The sequence below is a fragment of the Syngnathus floridae genome, chromosome 7 (assembly GCF_059516105.1).
Source record: "Syngnathus floridae isolate MCC-2025c chromosome 7, RoL_Sflo_1.0, whole genome shotgun sequence".
Lineage (NCBI taxonomy): Eukaryota > Metazoa > Chordata > Actinopteri > Syngnathiformes > Syngnathidae > Syngnathus > Syngnathus floridae.
In genome coordinates this window covers 14,660,190-14,684,816 of record NC_142419.1, presented here as the reverse complement: position 1 = coordinate 14,684,816, position 24,627 = coordinate 14,660,190, and the positions used below count along the sequence as shown (strand labels likewise).

Sequence of the window (24,627 nt, the reverse complement as noted above, 5' to 3'; positions counted from 1 at the left end):
AGTTTTGCCGAGGCATCTATTCGCCGCCGCATACTGCAGCCGACCCAAGTAGAAGAACATCACGCGTCGGTCAAAAACCTCACGCGGCTTTTCATTGAATTTGAGTTCCGATCGATGGTGCACCGCTGACAATCATCTCCTGCAGACTTGGGAATTATTTGACCAGTCAGAACGAAGACGTGCTTTTTCTGCTTTGGGCTCCATTTTCTCTCGCCAGGTGTCGTGACAGAAATGTTGTTCATCGTACTCGATGTGTGTACTTCCATCTCGTCTACATAGAGAGCGAAGAATTCGGGCCCGTTTTCATCCAGGAGCCCGACGACGTGATTTTCCCGTTGAACGGCGGCGGTGGAGGCGGTGACAACAAAGTGATGCTGCACTGCGAGGCGCGAGGGAACCCGCCGCCCACGTACAGGTCATCGCAATTTTCTGCTTCCTTGTCAGAAGGAACGCTGCGGACACCAACTTGTGCTTTCACCCGCAGCTGGTACATCAACGGCACGCAAGTGGACACCGGGGCGGATTTGCGCTACAGGCTGGCCGAGGGCAACTTGATCATCGCCAACGCTAGCAAGAAAGCCGACTTCGGGACGTACCAGTGCCGCGCCCGGAACAACTTTGGCACCGTTCTGAGTCGGGATGCTCATCTACAATTTGCATGTGAGTAAAAAAAAATCCAAAGAGTCGCTTTTTACGAGCAAAGACCATAACGATCTCATTGGTGAGCCTGGAGGGGTGTGTTGGACTTGCGGGAGGAGAGAGCGAAGAAACAAATGGCTCAATTAGCCTGGAACTATGTGCACAGAGAGGAAAGAAAGAAAGAGGAGGAGGCAAGTGAGGTCTTTTCTTAAAAAGCCATTTCTTCTTCAGGCCAAAAGAGCATTTGGCGCTTTCATTGGACCAAATAGCTTTTAGTGCATTGTGCAGAAATGCGGCTTGGTTAGACCTAAGCAATCACGTTTGGGTCATATTCTGGAATACGTGCAAAGCACTTTACTGATATTATTTTCCTTTTATGTGGGGACAGACTATTTGTAGAAGAACTTGTTATAATGTTGCGCTTTCACAGTGAAACATTTGATGAGCGCTGCCTGGTTTTTGTCAGAGCCAAAATTCCAGACTCCATAACTTCCGCTAACAACCCAAGCTAAATCTGGCTTCTCCCAAGACATACAAACATCTTCCTACCATCTGAGTTGTATTTTTTAAGCTCCTCTCCCCAAATATATATCTTTTTCACAAATTCAGCAGCCAATTCTTCAGCAGTGGAAGAGAAGCGTGACCTTCTCAGAAGGAACGCCTCACCTGCTCCACGCGGGTTACGGCGGGTCGAGTCTAGCTAGCAGAATTTTTGCTGGGTCAGGTAAAGGCTGCGCGGCGCCTCTCAAGTGACAGCTCACCGGCCAAGCGGCAGCCGGAGGGCGCCGGGAACGCTTCAGTCACGCTGCCTGCAAAAAGATGTTCTGCTCTCAGCCTTTTTTTTTTTTTTTTGTCAAATCTCCCAGTCGCACTTGGGCTGCTTTGAAGGCACTCAACTCAGCCCCAGCTTTCCTCCGTCTGCGTATCGAGGCCGTATGTTTGTTTCATACACCTTCGAATGAATTGAAAGATTATTTACTATATGTCAATAGTGCCAGACTCGATCTGTTCTTTTTTTTTTTTTTTTTTTAGATGACAAGTGGTGATTAGCTCGGAGCTGTGGGAGTTGCAATCCACTCAGGAATGCGGCTATCAGTCAGAAATGACCGATTACGTTAATGCTTTCTGATTGAAGCCCGCCGAAGCTAATTAGCATCAAGCACCTGCTGCTATTTGCCGCCGGTTGCGTCACGGCCATTTTAAACATTCATGCGGACATATGTTGACTTGTAATGTCGGACGAGTTCTTAACGACCGCGCCATGGTTGCTGCATTATTAAAAAAAAAAAAAAAAAGTCATGAATATTGATTGGTTCATAACTCGTTTGCAGATGCCCCCCATTCTGAAAATGGATCGAGAGGGATTTGGGTTTTTTTTCGTATGTGTCACACAGTGGAGGAACTGGAACATGTGGATTGCTTCTTTTTCCACCGTCACCAGGGATTATTGATCATCGATTAATCGAATCATTTCTTGTCTTCGCCAGCGTTTTTGAAACTAATTGCGTCGGGGCTTCAACTCTCAATCTGCTTTCATGACAAATTGCTGAAATCAAAGATAATTTACCGTCGAGGCGCTAAAATCCGATGATTTGGGCCATTTTAATGGTTCTAAACGGTTAATCGATATCAAAGTAATTTTTGACTAATTTTGACAGCCTTAATTTCATCTTCAAACCGCTGAATAAATGAATTTTCCCAATTCATTGACTTTCATCCCTCACAGCTTCCACTTTCCTGCAACTCGGTTTTCCCGCTGCTCGTAATACGTTGCAGCGAAATGACCATCGTGCGTTTTTCACTGTACAATTTCGAAGTGTAAAACCCAATCGGGGAAAACATTTGTTTCATATGCAAATGTAGCGCCGGTCATTAATGCTCCTAACAATCCGCCTTTATGCCAGGTAACACAGACCGGCTTTTGCCGAGGCCCGAATAACAAAAATGCATCGCCCGCAGATGTTTTCCCATTGCAGTGATTGGATATTCCGAGCTACAATGCTTCTGCTTCTGACGGCCGCGTTATCGTGCTCTGCCAGTGGGAGACCCGCTCCCATTCAGGTCCATTCAATATTCATTAAATTAGGACCGGACCGACTCCACAGCATGTGGGCTATTTATAGCGGCGTGCATTCCATCTGGTCTTGCAAGTGCAGCAGTTGTGTTGTAGCCTTGTAATTACCGCGCTTGTATATTATCGTATACTGTTGATCACGCCGCTGACGCGCACTAACCTTTACGATCGGAAGACGACCTCATTCCGGTCATATCGCCACCTTCTTAGTCCATTAAAGCCCCGATGAGCAATAAACGGGGATTTATGCGTGGCTTTCCGAGACGAGCAGAGTTGACAGCCGCTCGTCTATCAAGCGCGACGGCGGCGGGTCGTTAGCGCCTCCGATCGATACTCGTCGCGCGGAGCAAATGAGCCATGATTACAGGGGATCAAGCGTCTCTAGGTCGGAGACGGCAAGCGGCCAGATGAGCGCCGAGAAGCCACACGCGGAGTTTAGTCCGACGCTGGGAAATCAATGGGAGGTAAAGAGGCTCGCATCAGCGGCGAGAGAGGAAAAGGCCTTCCGTCGCTTGATTGAAGCTTTGCGGCGCCGCAAGGGCAAGCTCGTGTCATCGCCGCACCGATGACATCTTCGTGTCCTTTATTGTTTGTGGGTGTGCTTTCTGCAACATTACACTGTACGCTTTAAAGATGATTCTCGACCTTTTATCCAAGTTTGACACGGAGAATCTCATCGCACACCATTAAACAAACACAATTGTTCTGCCTGTCACGGGCATAGACAGATGAACAAATATTTTTCGTAAATAAATCGTTTTTAGGTTTGCGCTGGTGGCTGATTTTTTTTCATAATATATTCCTAGTAAATCATAATACCCAAGAATTTTGTGATTACACAATCCAATGACGACGGCTGCTGCGACTCCAGACAAATGGACAGATGGACGGACACTCGTTAATCTCTTTGTTTGTGTGTTGCAGACATCGGAGAGTTTAGCGCAAAAACCAGGGGCGGCGTCTCGGTGCGTGAAGGCCAAGGTGTGGTGCTCATGTGCACGCCGCCGCCGCATTCTCCAGGTAAGAGAGTCGCTTGATTTACTGGAACTTGGCCTCGGCCGTCACTTAACACTACAAATATAGGACGAAAAACTACCAGAGGGGTACTTTAGTTTCATTCAGTTTTGGAGGGGATGAGGTCCTCTTTTCCCCGAGGCTCAACTACCCTCGCAGCGGCCTACCCGAGCATGCGGCAGAACCCGGCATCCCGGGGAGGCAATTTGCAGGATCATTAGCAACGAAAGGCAACATCGCTCGGTGTGTAAAAGCATATCTGGCCCGACCCGTCCTCTAATGCACGCTCTTGTCAGTGAGAGTGACTCACTCAGATACGTCGGTCCAGTGGGAGTGCTTGCAGAGTACTCTTCAGCCCCCGTTCGCACTTCCAGAAACAATTTTTTTTTTGACACCATCCAGCGAGGCTTACCGAATAATGACGTTCTCTAAAAAGCTGTCGCCAAACTTTTTGTTTTTTGCACCACACTTTCATGTAAAGCAATATTTTCTGCACAACACATCCTGTTGAATGTCAGACCTTCAAAATAAAAGCATGTAGTATAATGTTACATATGAAATTTTGTGTTATATATAATATCTATAAGATTATGTATAATATTATTTGTTTGTAATTTATAAATCCATTTTATTTAACTCATTTTTCGATCTTTCAGACCGAGCTGACCACTAAAATATTTTTTGTCCAGCATCTCTCTGTTAGACCTGCTACCAAGCGGCTCACCGAGCGGCGCGCTTTGTCAATGCACCATCAGAGCCTTTTCTATGAACGGTGCTGTTTCTTTTGAGAGCAATCAGAGCATAACAACAGGAGACGGCGGCGGCAGGACGTCCTCAGTGATTTTTTTTCTGTCCAGCCGGATTGGTTACAGACACGTGGCTCATATCACATTAGATGGATCAATGCAGATTTGATTTTGCCACTACTACTAATTCAAGTGAGCAAACCACAAAAGATCTCAGCTCGTGTAAACAAACCATCGCCCATTCTATTGGATGTAAAGCTCGCATGTCTGGTATGGTGGCAAAAAAGCCTTCAATTAGGTCAGCCTGGCGGATTTACGGCGATATTGATCAGAGACGATGGCAAATGACCTTGCATTATGGTGGCGACGAGAATTTTATTGCACTTTCAGCAGGAAGATTTACTAACCAAGCAGAAATAAGTGCGCACGCGCGTGGGAGAGGTGGTGTGCACGTGTGTAAACCGACGGGCTAATCCCTCCCTCCATCCCTTTATCAAATAGTCCCTTTAGCCGATTAAAACGCCACCTTGTTAAGCTTCAAGCATCGAATTGAGTTCAAGTGTCTCCAGATGCGATCGACGCTGACACGGCACTTTATTAATTTTGAAAAATGCTTCACTTTGAATCGCCGACGCACACCTCTCACTCTCTAGTGGTGAACTATAACGCATCTAAATGGCTGACTTTTGTTTTCTCGCCCTTTTAAGTGTATTTGATTATGATTTCAAGTAAATAAATTCACAGTACAGGCATTTTTTTTAAAGAACATTTTGTATGTAAAAAATAATAAGCATGGCCGCAACAAAACCTGAATTTGGATGTTGCCATTTCCACAGAGTTATAATCCAACTCTTGATTATACAAGATAAGACGAGTTTTTATTCGACTATCCCCTGGAAAAGCTTTGCGATGTATTACAAGTCCGTCTTATCTCATATAGAAAGTTCTAGACCACTGTTGGTTTCGGTAAACGTTCAAGCATTCACATTCCTCGTCGGTGCGATGCTCCTGTAAGCGTTTCTGAGCCTCAGAGTGAGTAATTGGACGTTTTGGGATATTCCCGCCGGGCCGGGCTGCAATATACCCTGCTGAGCTGCTACTCTGTATTTCAAAATAAATGTTATATGTACAAATAGCAGCAAAGTGGTATTTTAAGTATTTTTTTATAGAAGCAGGATATGGAATAAAACATGTGGCTATTGTCTGGCAGAGATCATCTACAGTTGGGTGTTCAACGAGTTCCCGTCCTTCGTGGCCGAGGACAGCCGCCGCTTCATCTCGCAGATGACGGGCAACCTTTACGTGTCCAAGGTGCAGCCTTCGGACGTGGGCAGCTACATCTGCCTGCTCAAGAACACGGCCACCAACGCCCGCGTGCTCAGCCCGCCCACGCCGCTCACGCTCAGGACAGACGGTGAGACCTTTGATCGGCGATATTATATTATGACAGAAATAAATGCAATTCAAAAATATATATATAAAATAAGAATTTTAAATAAAATAAAATGTCAAAATAAATACCTGTACAAAAATATATATAGCTCGCTATAATGTGAATTACACATTAAAAAATAGCATCTGTAATAAACAATAAGTACATTTGTTCGGGACAGAAATATCACAATTTTATCCAACTTCATCCAATTATTTTTGATACAGACCTCGGAAATACATGGCTCTAAAATAACGCCCCCCTCCAGGGGCTGAGCCATGCGCTGTGTTACAATCCACCTGTGGGCTCCTGAAGCCTCGCATCCTCGTCCATCACGCCTCCTCACGGGAGCCCGTCGAGGCTTTGCGGCGGTCCCCAGGTGATGGAGGTAAAGGGCCTTCATGCCTGGGAAGCATACGACGACGTCAACTCGCAGCTTCATTAAATTATGACATTATTAAATCATGACATTATTGGATAGCCTCCAGGAAAAAAAAGTTGAATACTTTAACCTTTTACAAAATGATTTGCTGAGGCTTAGCTGAATCTTAGCTGCGACACCTGCGGATGCATAAATCTGCTAACATGCTTGCAGTCACTTTCTGATCCATATTTTAAATGACAACAGATTGAAAAATCAACCAAACGTACGCTTATTTTGATGAATCCATTTATGAGCAAACATGACAGAGTCTAGGTTTCCAAATGAAAGTCCGTAATGCCAAAGCAAGCCCCACACCACTACCCGCACACCTCGAGCGAGCCCAAATCACCCCCCCCCCTCGGTGGCCTCATGCAGCCCTCTGCCATATTGCGCGTCCCAATTTTAAAATGGGGAAAATTGCTTTGGCACACCTCACGACAGACGGGTCCAAATGCTGGCGCGTCGGTCACGGGTGGCGACCAATCGCACGGCGCAATCTGTGTCTCGCTAAAAGTGATTACACAGTCTACGCTCCGAAACTGCTGTTTGTGTGTCGTGTCGCGTGTGTGTGTGTGTGTGTGTGTGTGTGTGTGTGCAGCTCACTGTTGTCACTTGTAACCAAGGCTCTTAATCAAAACAAGCATCTGGGCTCTATTACGGCCCGCTGGACGCCATTGATCGTCAGCTCGCATGCCATCTCCAACAGGGTGTGCCGACAGATCTTATCTTTGCAGCACCTGAACGTAAAAAAAAATTGGTAAAGGGAGAAGGATTGAATAAACGACAGATTCTGAAACGTAGCCCAGTACAAAAGTTCAAATTCGACTGTCAATTCTGTACCCATTTTGACAAAGCATAGCGTAATCCAAAGTTAGCTTGACTTTCATGCTATCAAAACAACCCGTCGGACAAACACGAATGTCGACAATATTAGGCGCCTATTCTTTATCCTCGACGTAAAATTTATCGCAGGCTACTGAGTCGTTTAGAGTAGTTGTGAAACTGTCATGTCATGCCTGAATTTAACTGAGGGCGTAAGCGGTATCGACACTATAAGGTAATATTCATGTCATGTCTTTTCCTATTTTTTTTTCAATCGACAGTCGAACAAAGCAACAGCATTTCGACCTTGCCCAATCTGACCGCAGACGTTAAGCGCCGTCGCAATGACGGCTGATAATGCTCTCGCCTCAGACACGCTTCTCACATTATTTCTTTTATTCCCATCAAGGCTGAGGCCCGCAGATTGAATTTATATGATTTTTAAAATATATGATAAAGGCAAGAAATGAAACATTGCAAATGTATTACTTTGAGACCATGATTGCACATGTAGAATGAAATGAGTACTTATACAGAAAATAGGGGGGGAGGATTCGGCGCACCCTAGGGATGGGCCAGTACCGATACCAGGTATCAGTATCAATCCAATACCAGTCTTATTTTGCATATAACAGACACCAAGATTTTAGGTTAACAAAACCTGACGTCTAGTAAGTCCTCCTATGCAATAGGTGGCGCCGTACTGTGGCAGTTTTACACATCAGTGAATCATCGTTTGTGTTCGAAAGAAGACTTAGTTCACATTTTTTTTGTCATTGTGTTAAATGAAATGAGAGGTATCGGTACTAGGTATCGGTGTGAGGAAATACTGGTAGAATTTGTTGTTGTTTTTATCCAAATGAGCTGGAAGCCGTACGGGGTGACATGATCGCCAATGGATATTAATGGCCGCCTTAAGCGCTTGGCAAATAAACAAAAGGACGCCCGGTCCCTCCTCGAGTGCGAGTGGAGGAGGCACGCCATTCGTCATGTCGCCACTTAGCTGGACTGATAGCACCTTATCGGCCGGCAATGCGGATTGTCGAGCAGATTGGTTATCCCGGCCTACATTCGCACATTGTGTTAGTACATCATCTTAATGGCGCCTTCCTCGGCTACCGTTTAACACGACTAACTCAGCCCGGCGTTAATGCGCTACACCGCTGCGAAAATATCCAACGCACGTGCCGAGGTCAATTACCCTTCTCAAAACAAAGCACTGGGTGCAAAAAGGACGTTGGGGAGATAAAGAGAAAAATGCAATTATCCTCTTGGATGTTAGAACCAGGCCACGTTTAATAAAGTGTGATCAGTAGAAATGGATGGGTGAAAGAAAAGACAGACATCTTTTGACTAGATACATTTATTGTACAGATATTTTCAGCTAAAAATCCCCAAATGAAACTGAGCTTCGTCCCTAACGCCATCCATTATCCCATACAGCTGACATTAGCTAGCATGCTAACCGTTTACTTCTGACTCAACGACAACGAAAATAACATCCACAAACCAGATTGATGAAAAATTTGGATTGACCCAGATGCTTAATATTTACAAACATTACGAAGTGCTCCCTGCTCACCACACAGATCATGATTTGCAATACAGCCATTATCTTCATCCCCACGCTTTCTCTTCCTTAACCTTTTCCAGGTATCATGGGTGAATACGAGCCCAAAATTGAGGTGCACTTCCCCACCTCGGTGTTGGCTGCCAGAGGCGTCACCGTCAGACTGGAGTGCTTCGCGCTGGGCAAGTAAGTAAACAAGGACATATTGCGCAAATAAACGCTGGGTATTTCCTGTGGTGGCTGATAATAAAATCTGATTTTTAACAAAGAGCAGCACAGCTCATCACAGCTCGGTTAATGTTCCCTGTCTTTTTCCTGTCCTCTTAAAACGTCTTTATTCCATTACATGACTTCTTCAGGCGGGATGTTAAGAGAGTGGGGGTGTGTGTTAGATGTATCCACCCTTAGGGATAAGGCTTAATGTATGTGTGTGTGTGTTTCCAAGCTCTGCGTTGAATGAATGAACGGAGCGGGACAAGGTTATATCGGCACGGAAAATAAATGACATTGTAATAGTCGTCTGCCAGGAGGGAAGAGTCCACAGAGAGTGCACTTAGCACACTTACTAAAGTTAGCATCGCGGGAGATGTCGGAAATGCTGAAACAGTTCTGGCCGCGTTTGCGGGGGCCGGGGGTGGTTGGTTTTCGTAACACCAACATTGAGAGGTTTTATGATGCTAGCTTGTTCGATCTCGGTGAAAGCTTATTAGGCTGTCAGTCAAATGATGACAAGAAGAAATTTAAAAAGGATGTGACTTGATCAAAATGTCATTATGAGTATTATCAATAAGTCAAAGTGTAATATTATAATGATAAAGTTGAACATTAGATGAAAGAATGTAATATAATAGTCATTTAAAATGCAGTAAAACATTGAAATATTAAACAGGAAAGAAATCTATGAAATCAAATAAAATCAAGTGCTAGTTTTTTGTTCTTTTTTTGGGATCTGACCGAAGTTGACATTAATTTCACAGATGACAAGTTTAAGACTTGGCAAATATCTGATCTGATGACTGTAACTAAGTTTTGCTGTTAATTTTACAACATTTAAACAAACAAACAAAATGTCGTGACATATTTTCAATCTTCTCGAGAGAAAAGTGATTTGCTTTTGTGCAGAAATTTGCTTGCATCACACACTCCATTATGTTTATAATTAGTCAGCATGAATTATTCATGGCTGTCTGTCATCCAGTGTCTCTAATCTAAAATAAATCAGTGAAAACCTCATCGCCGTTTACCTAGATTCCAATCAGCGTCGCTCATTACGCCAAATTCCTTCCCAAACATCTCAACGCCCGGGACTGAAAATTCTGCCGACAAAAAAAGCCAAACAGCAGCTGTGCCTGGCTCTCTCCTCGCTAAACTCAATTCCGTTTGATAACTTTCCATCAGAGAGCCATTTCCTGTTAGTTGAGACGGATGATGGCGCTTAGAATGGCGTCGGGAATTTGGCGAAGGACGCCCTTCGGTTTTCTCGGCGCTCATGGCGACCATGATTGGCGCGATGACATGACGTGCTGTTTTTATATTCCGCAATATAAGAAATTCGATCCTCGTTTCGAGCTGCTCGCACATTTTGCTCCGAATTCCAATTTCATCACTTTCAAGTCATGACTAATTTTTTGCGGAGGTGTCAAAAAATTCTCAGTCCATCTGTGTGCTGTGATTGACCGTCGACCAATCAATCCACAGTGCGCAGTCAATCTGGAAAGACTCCGGCCAACTTCCCAACACGCAAAGGAATGCATGGATGGATGGATCAAAGTTGAAACGCCGTCTTTTTCATTCCAAGAAAAAAGTGGCGTCGGTTCAAAGACTTTCATCTCCCCGCTTCCTTTCACTTGCGCCCTGAAACGTTTTGGAGACTTTTGCCTAAATTGCCGTACAGCAGCCCACTCGCTTTTTAGTTTAACTGAGCCCGAGGGGAATCAAACTCTACAAATCCTGGCAGATGCTTGTTCAGCCTCGGGAGGGGGGGGGGGAATGGCGAGGGCCTTCGCGTTGAGCGGGAGTAGAGTGGCTTATTATAACAGCGGGCCGTGCTCTCGAGGCAGACGCTTAATGTGTCTGAAAGACGGATGTTTCTGGAGAAAGAAAAAAAAAGGAACGGGTAGACAATACCTACTTGCATCTTAATCAAGTGATTCTTCGTGAGCAGCCCGGCGTGGAGTCAATGCCGACTCTTAATCACCGAGCCGTTTTGAAGGTCGGCCTAGAAATTGCCCCGAATGCTAATTGAGATGTCATCTGCGCTGGGAGGAAATACAGTAAAGAAAGAAAGCACAGACGCGTTCCTCTTCCACAACATTCGAAACTCTACTCCTTTTTTTTTTCTCGTCACAGTCCGGTGCCCACAATCACGTGGCGAAAGATCAACGGCAATATTCCGAAAAAGGCCCGACTCCGCAAGTCTCAGGCCGTCTTGGAGATCCCCAACATCCAGCTGGAGGACTCGGGGACGTACGAGTGCAAAGCTGAGAACCCGAGGGGAGGGACGGCTTTCAAGGGACATCTGCAGGTCTATAGTAAGTCTCAAGCATGCTTCTCAGTCGTTGGAAAGAAAATCCACTTCATGTGGAGTCCAAAAAATGGACGCCTGTACACTAGAGATGAGTCGACTGGTCTCAGCTCGTCGCAGAGGATAAAGAATGTATTGTTTTTTTCAGGCTTGCTGTTTTTGTTTTAGCAAATATTGCCAAGTCAAATTTTGGCTTCAATTAAATATTTTATATAATGTACTCCTCCCATACAATTTTTTTTTTATGTGCTCAGTTTTTGCGCTGTAGTGCTCCTCGTTTCTGTCAGTCATGTTATAATTTGTGTCTCGGGATAGGATGAGTTCTGTCAATAATAATCAATAATAATAAACATCAAACTGCTGCCCATTTTCATTAAATGCGGGCTGAGCACTCCTTAATAACTTTCTTTAAAGGAAAAGCTGGGCAGTTACCAATAACATTTTCTTGACTCTTGGCAGGATTTAATTTTAGCTCCAAGCCGAGAAAAAAACTGTGTCAAGAAAAGTGTAATTATGTTGCTGACTACCGTAGCCAATTAGCCGGCGCTTTTCTTTCAGGACGTGGGTGTGTAAACTTTTGTGCTCAAGGGCCGCAACTGATTTTTCAAAAATAGAGATATAGATCAGGTTATTTGTAGACGAGGTTAAAAAAAGAAGTGAAATTTGGTATGCTGAAATTTTTTTTTCCGCCGAATGTGTCAGTGAGCAACCGCTATGTAAAAAACGTTCGTATTTAAACTTTGCGACGATTCTTGGGGAAAATGCTAGCGTAGGCACGTTGACTCGTTTTGCAAGTGATCATAAAGGAAGCGGCCACCCAATTCAAGCCGTGCCACGCGCACAAGGCCGACGTAATGAAGTACCGCCGCTTTGGCGCGGGACACACTTCCAAGGTCCTGTGCCGCCGCCATTGCCGCCGCCTTGATTCAGTTGACAGCACAAGGAGAAAAGAAGCCCCAGCTTGTTGTGGCTAAAAGTAATTTCCTTGAGGTCATCTGATACTACGTTGGGCTTTTATTGTGAATTGGACATTCCTGGCCATAAAGGAGCAATCAGACAACAACATTGGGCCAAACTGAAATTGCACGGAATAGACAACAATGGGAACAGCGGTGCATTCGGGAAACCCCGAATTGCATTAGTGGACATGAAAGGCTGTAACTCTAACGTATTAATCACACCGGGCACATAAAAGACATCTTATTTGGAGAAACTTTATTGAACTCCGCTTATTAGAGCCGGTGCACCCAATAAGCAAAAGCCCCTTTAGGAATTTTTTTTATCGTTCCAATTATTCTCAATAAATTCATTACCACTTCATAAAACCACAAGCCTAACAAATTTTGCCATGGAGATATTTTGTAGCATTTTAACTAATCTTTCAAGACCAATCCACCAAAATGAAGAGAGGCCTTTTTTCGTTCTTTTGTAGTTTCACCTGAAACATGAAAAAGTTCTCTGCCTGAAATTGAACAGGAAGTCGGCCATCTTGGGACAGTACCAGGGCTCGTTCTTTGATACTCGGGAATTGACTTAAAAACACAAATATGATACATGAAAAAGTTCTCCGGCCTGAAATTGAACAGGTCGTCGGCCATTTTGGGACAGAGCCAGGGCTCGTCCTTTGATGAACTCATACTCGGGAATTGGCTTAAAAACTCCTCGCCAGATGTGTAATGCAAAATTTTCGCGACATCTCGTGTGGGCGGAGTTTAAAGTTTGATCACTTCAAGGATTTCACTTGAAAGAAAAAGCCACTTGCATCTTTCATTTTCTTTGAATTAATTTGCATTTCTTTCATTTCAAAAGATCAGCCCTCGTCGTTTGTGCATTATTAACATAACTGAGAAAAAAGTTTAATACAAAAAAAAGACCTTGAAAGATTAAACTAAAAGAAGGAACGGGCGGGCCGGCGCTGGTTACTCGGTTCTCGGTGGCTGATTAATATTCTCGCTCCCATGCAAGACGAACGATCCGACTCCAACGAAAGGTCCTTGTAAATTTTATAATCTCATGAATATACGTTCACGTATTGAAAAATGCATTGAGCAGATAGACAGAGACTTCCAGATGAAAAGGAGAGCGCCAAAAGCGTACATTTCTTGCAAGTGACGCTGGAAGCGCTGGAAAAATATAAAATCCTACAAGATGGGCTGAAGCATCCAAACGTTACTGCAAAAACATCAACATGCACTCCTAGTAGATACAAAAATCTGCCTTTTGAGTTTCAATATCGGATCTGATTGAGGCTAACTGAGCTTAAAGCTAGCAAAATGTCACATTAGGGATGTTTCAGTGCTGATTTGATTTTTTTTTCTTCCTTCTTTCTCTTCCAGCGCTGCCGCAGTGGGTGCGGATGATTAATGACTCTCAGCTGGATAGCGGCGAGAAGCTCCACTGGGAGTGCAAGGCCACGGGGAGGCCCCGGCCTACCTATCGTTGGTTGCGCAACGGTTTGCCCTTGACATCGCAGGTACAAGCACTTCTCCGCTTCTTCTTTTTGCCGAAAGAACCGTGTCGCCATGAATCATCATCAAGCGGCCATTCTCTTCTTCTTTGCGTTCAAGGGTCGAGTGGAGATCATGAACGGCGAGCTCTCTATTAACAAGCTGCAGCCCGTGGACTCGGGAATGTACCAGTGTGTGGCGGAAAATAAGTACGGCGCCATTTACTCCAATGCCGAACTCAAGATTTTAGGTACACGCTTTTTTTTTTTGCTCTATAACACCTTTTAAGTTTTTTGATCATGATGTCAGAATGTACAGAAGGTCCTTCAGTGGAGTTTGGTCATGTGATATTTGCCAGCTGAGCCGTGATTGGTTGTGAGTCCCGAGCAACCGTGATGTCATTATCAGTAGACAACAAGTTGCAAAATGGCCACCACAAATATATTAGTCAGAATACGGTGAGGATTATTGTAAAGTTTTTGAGTTGACTTTCAATTTAAATACACAAGTCGAATGAGTAATTGGACTTCGGTGACTCGTAGCCGGAGATGGAAGACGATTTGGATCCAGCGAGACACGGTTAGGCTGGCCGCCCTCTGCGCTCGCTATGTGTTGCTGCGCCATTTTCTCCTTGTCATCTTGTATAGTGGAACGCAGCTGGTGACACCCATTCCCCTTTTCGTGCTCCCCCGAGGGAGGCTTTGATTTACTGTCAGTGTGGCATGCCCTTTTTGAAGGGGAATCGCTGGCATTTGGGACAATCAAAAGCACCTTTTTGTTCTCGCTTTTTTTTTTTTTTTTCTCGACTCCCTAAACAGGGTACAGACGCTGACAACTGTCACACTATCCAGAAGATGTTAATGAAACTTTAACAAGACCTGACGAGGACGGATGGAATTTGTAATCCGGTGACGCCCCCGCGCAAAAACTCAAGAGCGGCTAAAAAACAATCGGCGGATGAACGATCACTCGAGGCCGGTTGTTGCTCGCCGCCGCGGGCCGCGTCAGCCCATTGCTGACAAGTGGTGGCCGACGCCACCGGCAGCGGGTCGCGCTCCGACTCTGATGAAAGCGCACAGACGTCCGCCGCTACGGCCCGGAAGACGGGAGGGTGGCATGGAACCGGTCGGCCGGGTCAGCCCGCAGCGACAGCCGCGATTGGATTGTCATTGTGTGTAATGTCACTCGGGAAGTGTCACTCAGCATTTGAATAATGCTGGCTGACAAAGCCTCGCAGCCTGGACGTGGCCTTGATGTGTTGTAATACACATGATGAGGATGATGATGAAGATGCGGTTCCGTTTCGCAATTACGCCTTCATTTCCAGTCTTGTGTACACAACAGGGTTGGAATAGCTTTTTTGTTTTTTTTCATAATTTTTTATATTATTTTTGTTTTTATTTCTTGTTGACTTTTTTTAATTAATTTGATTTTAACTTGTTTTTTTATTAGTTTTAGTAAAAAAAAAAGAAAATATTATGTAAATAAAGTAAATGACCTTGCTGAAACGACTGTTTGACAAAACCACGTCACTGCTTGGTGCCTCACAGCGTCGGCGCCCATCTTTGTGCCCAATCCGGTGCGAGTCATCGCCACGCTGGGCAAGGACGCGTCCATCGAGTGCAAACCTCGGGCATCGCCCAAGCCGCGGATCACGTGGAGGCGAGCCGATCGGAGGATACAGCCCACCAAAAGGTAGGCGGGAATTTTAATGAGGCCCCTTTTATTAAAACACTGACTCCACTATTATAAAATGTAATTTTTGGAATGGTTTTATTGGACTGTAATTTCAATTCATTTCAAAAGGAAAATATCGATTTATAATAATTTGACATACACTGCACATACACGGCTCCACCGACCGATAATTGTTTACTGACTGTTTTAATAGCCACATCTGAAAGTTCCAAACGTGCATGTTTAAAAGCATCAAAAGTTTATTTTAATTTCCCTGGGTTAAAATATTCATAAAGTCGAGAAAAGTTTGCCTCTCGCCATATTTTCACTTCGTTATTTTTTAAAGCGTTCCCCCCACGGCAAGGGCCTTAGGAGGCGTGCCGGTTTTATTAGTGTGACTGAAATGAAGTGTCAGTGTGAAACAAAACACTGCTGTTGCTACTTCAGAGACTCCCCCCCCCCCTGCCTCACGGAGCCCACCATTGCATTCGGCGCTCTCGTGCACGTTGAGGCGTGGTCCTTTCACCGGGAGCATCCGTCGGGCTCCGTCAATCAAAGTGAGCGACGTTGTGAAAAATGTGTACCCGTCAGCGTCGGGACCTTTTCTGTTTAGCCGGCGAGATTCCACCCCGGCTTGATGATCAAAATCCTCCGGAGTGTCGCTGCTCACGTGTCAAAAGTTCCTTTGACGCGGTCATTTGAACAGAAATATGTCATCTCTAAAATATAGTCCGAAGAAGGAATCGAACTGTTTTTTTGAACTCACCGCCGCTGCAGAAGATTGCCTTTTTGGCTTTGCGGAGTGTGCGAGCCTATAAAATGATGATTAATGACTCAGGCTCGCCTGAACCCGATAAAGCCTCGGAGGCATTCGTCAAAGCTGCAAATCTATTTTCTGTGGCAGCCGCGGGAAAAGTTGTACCTGCGATCGGGCTCTTATCTGACCCCGAGATAAAGTCAAGTGTTCTGGGAGCAGAAAACTCTTCTGAATTTTACCTCTGAAGCAGACTTTGCCAACTTCTTTCAGATCGAGACACGCGTTACAAACAACCAATCACAGCTCACCGGTTTCCTGAAGCTGAGCCGTGATTGGTTGTGACAGCAAGTGGCAAAATGGCCGCCTCCTGAGATGGATAAAATCGGCTCGATTTTGCCGCTTAACTCAAATTCCACAAAAGCAATATTAATCAGAACGTCGTGTTTATACTCGTGTGGGTACATGCAACATTTTATTGTAAAGAAAATGTATGGGGGTTGACGTCCCCTTTAAGTTTTTGGCCTAGAAATACAAATACGTTCAAAAATGAAGTAAACTCAAAAGTTTGCCAGTTGTTGCCGACCGAGGACGGCTCCTTCGCGACCCCGTCACTCTGCTGGGACGAAATCAATAGGCAGCGCTTTAAAAAGGTCAGTCCTGATCCAGCGTGTGATAAAGGTGATTCCTATCTGGAAACAAAAGCGGCCCGGTTCATGTGTTGACCCGATCCGACTGCAGCAAAGATTTTGTGACATTGGCCTTTGTAGAGCGGCGAGGTTTACGGACGGCGAGGCCATCGTTCTTTTTCGGGGTGAATCGAAAAGGCCCGCCCGCGTTTATCTGTCATTGACAGCTGTCCCGACTTAATGAAGGTGCGTAATTAACATGGATTTCCGCTAATGTTCAAGCTTTTTGTGCCCTAAACACAAAGTATTAATCCTTTTTTTGTAGACAATGATGTTTTTTTTTTTCCTCCTCGGTGAGAAACGGGTCAATGCAGCTTTTAAATCTTCATCATTCTTGCTGAATGCCATGCCTCCATTTTGTACACCTGGGACAGGTCGCCAGTCAATCACGGGACAAAACAATATAAACAAAACAACCTTTCAGTCAAATTCACGAAGAAGTCTTTAATGAGTGTCTCGGAAGGAACTGACAGCCATGGATTGGTTATTTGATACGTAAATAAAACTTAGATACTCTTTTTTTTTCAAATAGGTCACCTCTAAATTGTGATTGTTTGCTTTAAATATCCTACGCTCAGCTCAATTTGCATGTCCCGAGTAGGCGCCGGTCGCCGTCTTGTCCTCTGTATGTCGACGTCCTTGTGGGGGGGGGGGGGGGGGCGTGAATTTGCTAATGCCCTCGTTTGAAAAATGTCTCCCTGGCTGCAGATTGCCTCGTGAATTGCGCTTGTCATGATTTCGGTCACGCCTTCCCGGCGTCCTCTTTGCCAATTTCAATGAGCTTTGCGCATTATGAAGGGGGGCGTTGAGATTTAAATGCCAAACAATGTTGATTAATTTGAATGGCATCGATGACTCACAAGCCTGAAATAGAACACGAGAAAAATACACGTTTCCTGCGCGGGGTGGATGTAATTCACACGTGCAAGTCATAAAGTCTAACTCTCGAACCTTCAAGTCCCAAGTTACTGTTGTCAATTCAAATCGAGTTATTATTCCAGTTAAAAAAGTCTGTGCTGTCACAAAATATTTTCACACATTAGCTACTTTGAGTATCTGTCCTTAATTTTTATATTTGTTATTTGCGATGCCAAAGCTGCTAGCAAGACCATTAGCTTCTTATTATGAAACTAGTTCAATTGCGTTCACAACCTCGCACAGCGCTCACAAATAGCAAAATAAAATCCAAAAATCATCCAATTTAAAAAAGAATTTAATTGTAAACGCCACCAAATTCTGAATCATACGACCGTAGTCCCCCACTTGTTCTTTCTGTGCCCATTCTCCAGCAAACATTCAGCGCGTCCTTCAGCGGGTACTTAGGAGTCTCGGCATGCTCACCTGTTTGTTTTTCCCGTCGATTACACTTCGCCGTCTCCCGAGAGGACGCGGCGGTGAAATGCGAGACTCGCTTTTGACAGCTTTTGTTAGGCGGATGCATGAGTGTAACGTTCCGCCGTACGTTGATTTGAAAAAGAACTGCCATGTTCTTGAAAAAGAATCACTCCCCACCCCCCGGCCGGAATTGATAGTCAGGCGACGGATTCGCCGCTTTTGTTCTCGACCTCAAAGGCAAAAAGCGGTTGAAGTCAAAGTGTCGTTAACGGATTTTTTTTTTTTTCACCCGCCAACCCCCATGACTAAAACGTTCTGAGCGTCGCCTCTATCTCGAGAAACATCTGCGCTTTAAATCCTCCGGAGATGCGAGCCAACTCACAGCGTTACCTGCGGGTCAGCCTCATTAACATATTTAAATTGCTCATTGATCTGCACCGAAAGGCTTTCATGTCAATGTTGCGTCACCATCAATAAAGCAAACATGGCATCCAAAAGTACACGGCCCAAAACGTCCTTTGTTTTGATGTCGCAATCGGATTTACATCCAGTGCACCTCCCCGAGTGTCACCATAGCGATGAGCGACGGGTGTTGTTGCTGTGCGGCAGGTTGATGCTGTTGAGGAACAACACTCTGAGGATCGTCAACGCCAGCCGCGCCGACGAAGGCGACTACGTGTGCCGGGCGGAGAATCAGCTGGGCTGGGCCGAGATGACGGCCACGCTCTGGGTGAAAGGTAAGCGATGCCCCGGCGGGTGGCGGCACGCTCCGTCGAGTTTCTTCTCGACCTGACGACTGATGACATCACAGCCGCTCCGTCTGAGGTGACAGTGCAGCAGCTTTGTGCTTGCAGAGGCCATGCGCGTGGAGCTCAGCCCCAACCGGGTGGAGGTGACGGTGGGCGAGAGCGTGGTGCTGAGCTGCAAGGCCACGCACGACACCTCGCTGGATGTCTCCTTCCAGTGGCTGTTCAACCACAAGCCAATCAGCTTCCAGCAGGGCGGCGGACATTTTGAGTACATCCAGACTGTCCGAGCCAAAGTAAGCAGAAACGTCGCCTTCAAGATCGTGGAAATTTATCTTGCCGGCGTGGGAGTTTGAACGACTTTCTTCCAACTTGCGCAATACAGGATGTAACTCACTCCCGTCTCTGGTGGCAGGCAAGAAATGCAGAAGCCTTGTTTTAAAGTCACATCTGTCCCGACAAGTCATTGTCTCACCATCAAACGACATTGAGCAGCAGCAGCTCGCTCCCTCCCGGTTGGCGGGCGGCGGAGACGCACGCTCCTGCACTTTTAATCGGCAGGCGCGAAAGGAGCTCGCGTGGCTTTGTAGCCTTCGGCACTTCTTATTTCCCACAGCAAAAAGAAAGAAGGGGGGGTGGGGGCAGGTACCAGCGGCTGAATTTAACAGGAACTTTTTTTTTTTCCCAGCCGCTTGAGCTCTAACATGTAAAGGCATCGCACGCTTTCCTTTCAAGCGCATTCCGAATCCTTCTCATGTCTGACTTGTATGTCTTTGCAGCAGTCGTCCACGGTGGATTTGATGATTAGGAGCATTTTGCTGAAGCACGCTGGCAAGTACGGCTGCAGGGCCCAGACCAGCGCCGACACCATCGGCGCCGAGGCCCAACTTCTTGTTCGAGGTGAGCCACTTTCAAGTCGCAAAATCGTATTGGCGCTACGAGAAGAATAAATTATTATTAAAATGATTACATATGGACGTGTGACCGCGGGATGATGGTGCCGTTGCTCCAGATCGGTTTTGAAACGGCAGCCTGGCACATTCCGAGCGTCTTCTCATTTGTCAGTGAGCCACTTTTACGGTCACCTTCTAACGGGACACCTTGCCGGCGACACAGCACATTTGCCTTTTCGTCGGAGAGAACGCCAGCTGTTCGCTCCACCTCACCTTTCCCTCGAGTCCTCGCGTTTGCCGCCACTAAACAAGACGGAGGTAAACATATGTTGGCTTTTATTGGAACACGGCGAGTCCTGACACCTAAAAAAAAAACAACGTTGGAGCATTTCTCTCTCAGATCAGTGCCGATTGTGTTTGCAGTTTAGTCGGCTTTGTTTTTCAGATTTCTGCTTTTCATGCTAATTCGTTTGTCTAATTGCCTTTGTGGAGCAGCTGCGAACTGTTACCGACCGGAATAGAATGTCGTTTGTGACGGCGATGCGTTCTGCAAAATTTTCTGTGACTTGCCTTTGTGCAAGTGGTTGGCACGTTTGCCTCGCAGCTCTGAGGTTCTGGGTTCCAATCCAGTTGTCCAGATGGCGTCTCTTCCACAACCTTAAAATGATGCAACCACTCATCTCATGTCGGCTTCTCTCATTCTCAACCTCGCAGGTCCTCCTGGCCCTCCCGGTGTGGTCATCGTGGAGGAGATCAGCGAGACCAGCGCCACCCTGTCGTGGACCCGCGGCCTGGACAACCACAGTCCGATCAATACCTACCACCTGCAGGCCCGCAGCCCGTTTTCATTAGGATGGCAAACGGTCAAAACGGGTAATTCATACGGAACCTGCCATGCGAAACCTTTTGACTCCCGAACCAACTCATCAGAAGACACTTTAACAAGTTGACAAAATAATTGGGGCTCGTATAATGTGCCATGCTTTGTATCTGCGAGTAACCTCTTTGGCCTCAATTAGGAGATAAAGCGTATCGGTGCTTGTTTAGCATACGTGCTGATTTTTTGTGTTTTGGCACCAAAGGCATCAATTAGCATTAAAGCGGAGTCGGCTGTTAACAATTGATGAGAATTAGCTTCATCGTAATGCCGTCGCGCAACATTTGGGTGAGATAACAAGTTGTTTTGGCTACACTAAACAGTGGTGGGAAGTAGACATTTTTGTTCTTGGATTGTTCAGTTCTATTTTTGCTCGTCGCAGACCCGGAACCCGTCACCGGGGACCTGGAGTCGGCCGTGGCCGTAGAACTCAACCCCTGGGTGGAGTACGAGTTCCGAGTCGTCGCCAGCAACGCCATCGGCACGGGAGATCCCAGCGCTCCTTCCCGAGGAGTCCGGACTAAAGAAGCTGGTACCCTTCAACCGCTGCTGCATATAAAATAGATCATCTTTTTTTTTTTCATAAAGTGTGCCTTCAAGGTGTATAATGTGAAAACTTTCTTTTTTATGCTCTTCAGTGCCCTCAGTGGCGCCGACGAATGTGAGTGGCGGGAATGGCCGCAGGCACGAACTGGTCATCTCCTGGGAGGTAAGCGCTGCAACAATTTTATTTTATCTTTATTATTATTTCTTTTAAAGCACGGATTTGGGGCTGGAATGTCACCGTGACCACTGTGGCTTTTAAGACAAACGGCTTCAAAGAAATGTTTTATTTCCGTCCAACTATTGCTACTCAGGTTTTTCCCAAATGTCTTGAGAAACATAATTCAGTCGAGCGGGCCAATCAGGTGGCCACGTTTCAGCCCATTCCACCCCTTTCAGATCTGCGTTGGGAGCTCCTCGTGAATTCCGCAGCCATGAATATGACTTAATGGGTACGCGCAAGCTGCCATCGCCGCCGCCGCTGCTGCTAGCCGGGCCATTCATTAGCATTTGTCACTTTGTCTTACCTGGGAATACCTGTCACATATCGGGAGGGTAGAATGGAATTGGGGAGGAGGGGGGGCGGGGGATCAAGCGCACTTGATGGATGTCGCTGCCGCCAAAGCCTCGAAGGAAACGCTTGAACGATTTTGAACGTTTTGCAAAATAATCACAAGCGTTTACACTCCGTCGGGTTTGCTGTCGCGGAGAGTCGATGAGCAATGTCGCGTCCGTCTTGCAAGCGTCAAGAGTGGTCTCTAATTAAAACTCGGAGGAAAGTTTTTCAGTGTGGGATGGAACCTTGACAAGAGTCTGGGGTTGTTACGCCTAAAAATGGATCTAAAATGAAAATAGAATGACACTCAGTGGAGCGCAGAGCGCCACCGAGGCCCCGCCCATCCCCGTCCCGATCAGGGACACCATCACACACACCTTCTGCATGTCAGAATTTTTATATTAAAGTTCTTGAATTATTCACAAGTAATGAAAGGGAAGAAGGATATGTATGGAGTCTACACACCCTCGGTCAAATGCCAAGGTTATGTCCTAGAAATAAAGGAGAGCAAGACAAATAATTCCACAAATTCCCAAAACCGCTAAATTGTAAATGTTCAAAACAAAAGTTTTGTCACCCGATCCATATTTTGCTTCAGCAGTTCGACTGTACCACCCCAGCGAACCTTTTTATAAATGCGAAGGTAACAAAATAGCATTGAGCACGGCGTAATTAAAAGCAAAGACTGTCGAGATCGATTTGAGCAGAATGCAAAGCAGCGTTTTTTATTCTAAACAAACACTATCAGGTGCGCGTGCCTGATTTACTGATAGAGTCGGACGAAGTTGCCGCGTCCCTGCGAGGCAAAATCAATAACAAATTAGCTCGGAATAAAAACAATAGTATTAGTATGGACACGCACTCGATATATGCTCGGCCGCTCGCAAACACAAAAGCTGTGACTTTATCCGTGTGTTACTTACAATGAATGTCAATGACAAAAGAGATTATTGTACTGAAAAATCTTCTGCGGGGGGCGGGGTCAAGACGGGGATATTTTCATTTCTTTTTGCAAAGAAACCCTGAGAGCCAGAGCAGCGTGCTGAAGCACGATTGTTTTCCGCCAGAGCAGAGGTAGAAGTGATTACTGTAATAAGACGCTCCCGTCCGAGATAAAGAGGATTATCTCATTGGGCCCAGGGGACGTTGAGCCGTGGCGCTATACACGAAATGTAATAAAGACGTTTGGAAAAAAAACAAAAAAACGAATGACATGTTCCGTATTTAACACAACCGCATCTTGTAGCTTTGAGCATCGAGGCTCACTTTGGTCACAGTTAACAAATGTGCTGACGAGGCGGTCGGTCCCCGCAGCCCACCTGGGACCCGTGATGAAGATGTAGGGAATATGCAATTGGGTTCCAGAAGAAGAAGGTGAAGAAAGCAGCGGGTCGGAACGGCTACGGATGAACCCGCCGATGTGTATTAATGTGTTTGTAATCTGCCGCTAAAGCTAATCCATCTCACGGCAAGCGAAGAGGAAATTGACGGTAACTTCTCGCAGGCTCAGCCCGCAGATGGGTTGGGAGTCGGCGGGTTACGGGGCCCGTCCCGATAGGCTATGAGCAAGGCCAAGAATTTGTAATTAAGACGGGTTGAAGGACACTCTCGCAAAAGGGGGAAAGGTGAACAGATGTGCAATCAAGTCGTTATTAAGTAGGGCCTGGCAGCCCAACTGCCACTGGGAGAAGGAGTGGAAACGGAGGCCGTGGAGGGGCGATGGGTGGAGGGGCGAGCGTCATCCAGATGGAATGGATGCCTGTTGGCGTCAATGACCGAGGCACCGAGGAAACATATTGTTGGCTTAAATCCAATTAGCATATTAATGCAGTGGTCCACTTTAAATTTAATTAATTCCTTGACCACAACTCACTCGTACCTCGGATCAACTTTCTCTGTTGAAATGAATGGAAATATTAATTCCTTACAGATACCCCAAAACATCACTAAAACATGGAGTTGTTGTTTTTTTTTTTTTTTAAGAGTGTATCAACTTCTCTTGCAATGCAATGAAAACAGCAGAGGCCCCAAGATTGAACCCTGTGGAACACCATGGACAGTAGGGCAGGTTTGTAGTCAGACAGATAGATAAAGTACTAATGTCGCATTGTTTGATTAAATCAAAGCAATCAAATTTGGTAGCACTGTGAGCTGCATCTGGATTAAAAGCACAAACTCTGGCGCACGTGTTAAAATGCTTTTGGTATCGTAGAGGACCAGCAGCGGGTGGTGGATGGACCTTTAAGATTGTGTCTGTACAACTGCACTGCATCACACTGAAAGCTGTTTCTAATATTTTTCTTCCCTTTACCGGAGGAAGAACTCGATTTAGTACGTTGGGCGCAATCGGTGCTTTCCATTGGCCTTGGTGGAGGTTTTCACTCATGTGAGCGAGTGATAAGAAATATGAATGTGATGATGTCTCTCCACTCCGCCTCACTGTCATCCATAAATTTGACAAGCTCCTCTCTCTTGCAACCTCAACTGGTTTCCCGCCGGTGCGCTATTTCCTCCGGTCGCCGCTCAACACGTTTGGGAATAAATCAGCAGTGGGGGCCAGGTGATCGATGGAGGCCCTTATGAAAGGAGACGCGGCCCTTTTTGCCGCCGGCGGCGGCTCGTTGGGCAAGGCTTCTGCAATCATCTGCGGAAGGGTCGTCGACGGCCGGCTGGCCGGACGGCGTTGGAGCGGGATGAATGACTAAACAGTCGGCTGCTTTTCCACGGGGGCGTCCATTAGGGTTGGCCTCACAGTCACCGAGCCCATTAGCGCTTGGTCAGGAGCTGAGTTATCAGGCGCTGTCCACGTGTGCCCACTGGAGTCTCGGAATAGTTTTTTGTCCTTTGACAGCCTACACAAGTATC

General features: G+C 46.0%; 1 protein-coding gene across 3 annotated transcripts in view; it reads left to right on the top strand.

Moving 5' to 3' along the window:
• Positions 1–24,627, top strand: part of cntn5 (contactin 5) — a 46,732-nt gene that overhangs the window by 16,590 nt on the left and 5,515 nt on the right. For all 3 annotated transcript variants that reach the window (XM_088381077.1, XM_088381074.1, XM_088381075.1), the window contains 15 exons: positions 280–415; positions 485–660; positions 3,638–3,733; positions 5,684–5,887; positions 8,805–8,907; positions 11,071–11,252; positions 13,582–13,718; positions 13,813–13,942; positions 15,243–15,387; positions 18,757–18,884; positions 19,002–19,189; positions 19,673–19,793; positions 20,501–20,659; positions 21,046–21,195; positions 21,302–21,372. In XM_088381077.1, the coding sequence (XP_088237203.1) occupies positions 280–415; positions 485–660; positions 3,638–3,733; positions 5,684–5,887; positions 8,805–8,907; positions 11,071–11,252; positions 13,582–13,718; positions 13,813–13,942; positions 15,243–15,387; positions 18,757–18,884; positions 19,002–19,189; positions 19,673–19,793; positions 20,501–20,659; positions 21,046–21,195; positions 21,302–21,372 (2,126 nt within the window). The remainder of the gene's footprint in view (positions 1–279; positions 416–484; positions 661–3,637; positions 3,734–5,683; positions 5,888–8,804; positions 8,908–11,070; positions 11,253–13,581; positions 13,719–13,812; positions 13,943–15,242; positions 15,388–18,756; positions 18,885–19,001; positions 19,190–19,672; positions 19,794–20,500; positions 20,660–21,045; positions 21,196–21,301; positions 21,373–24,627) is intronic.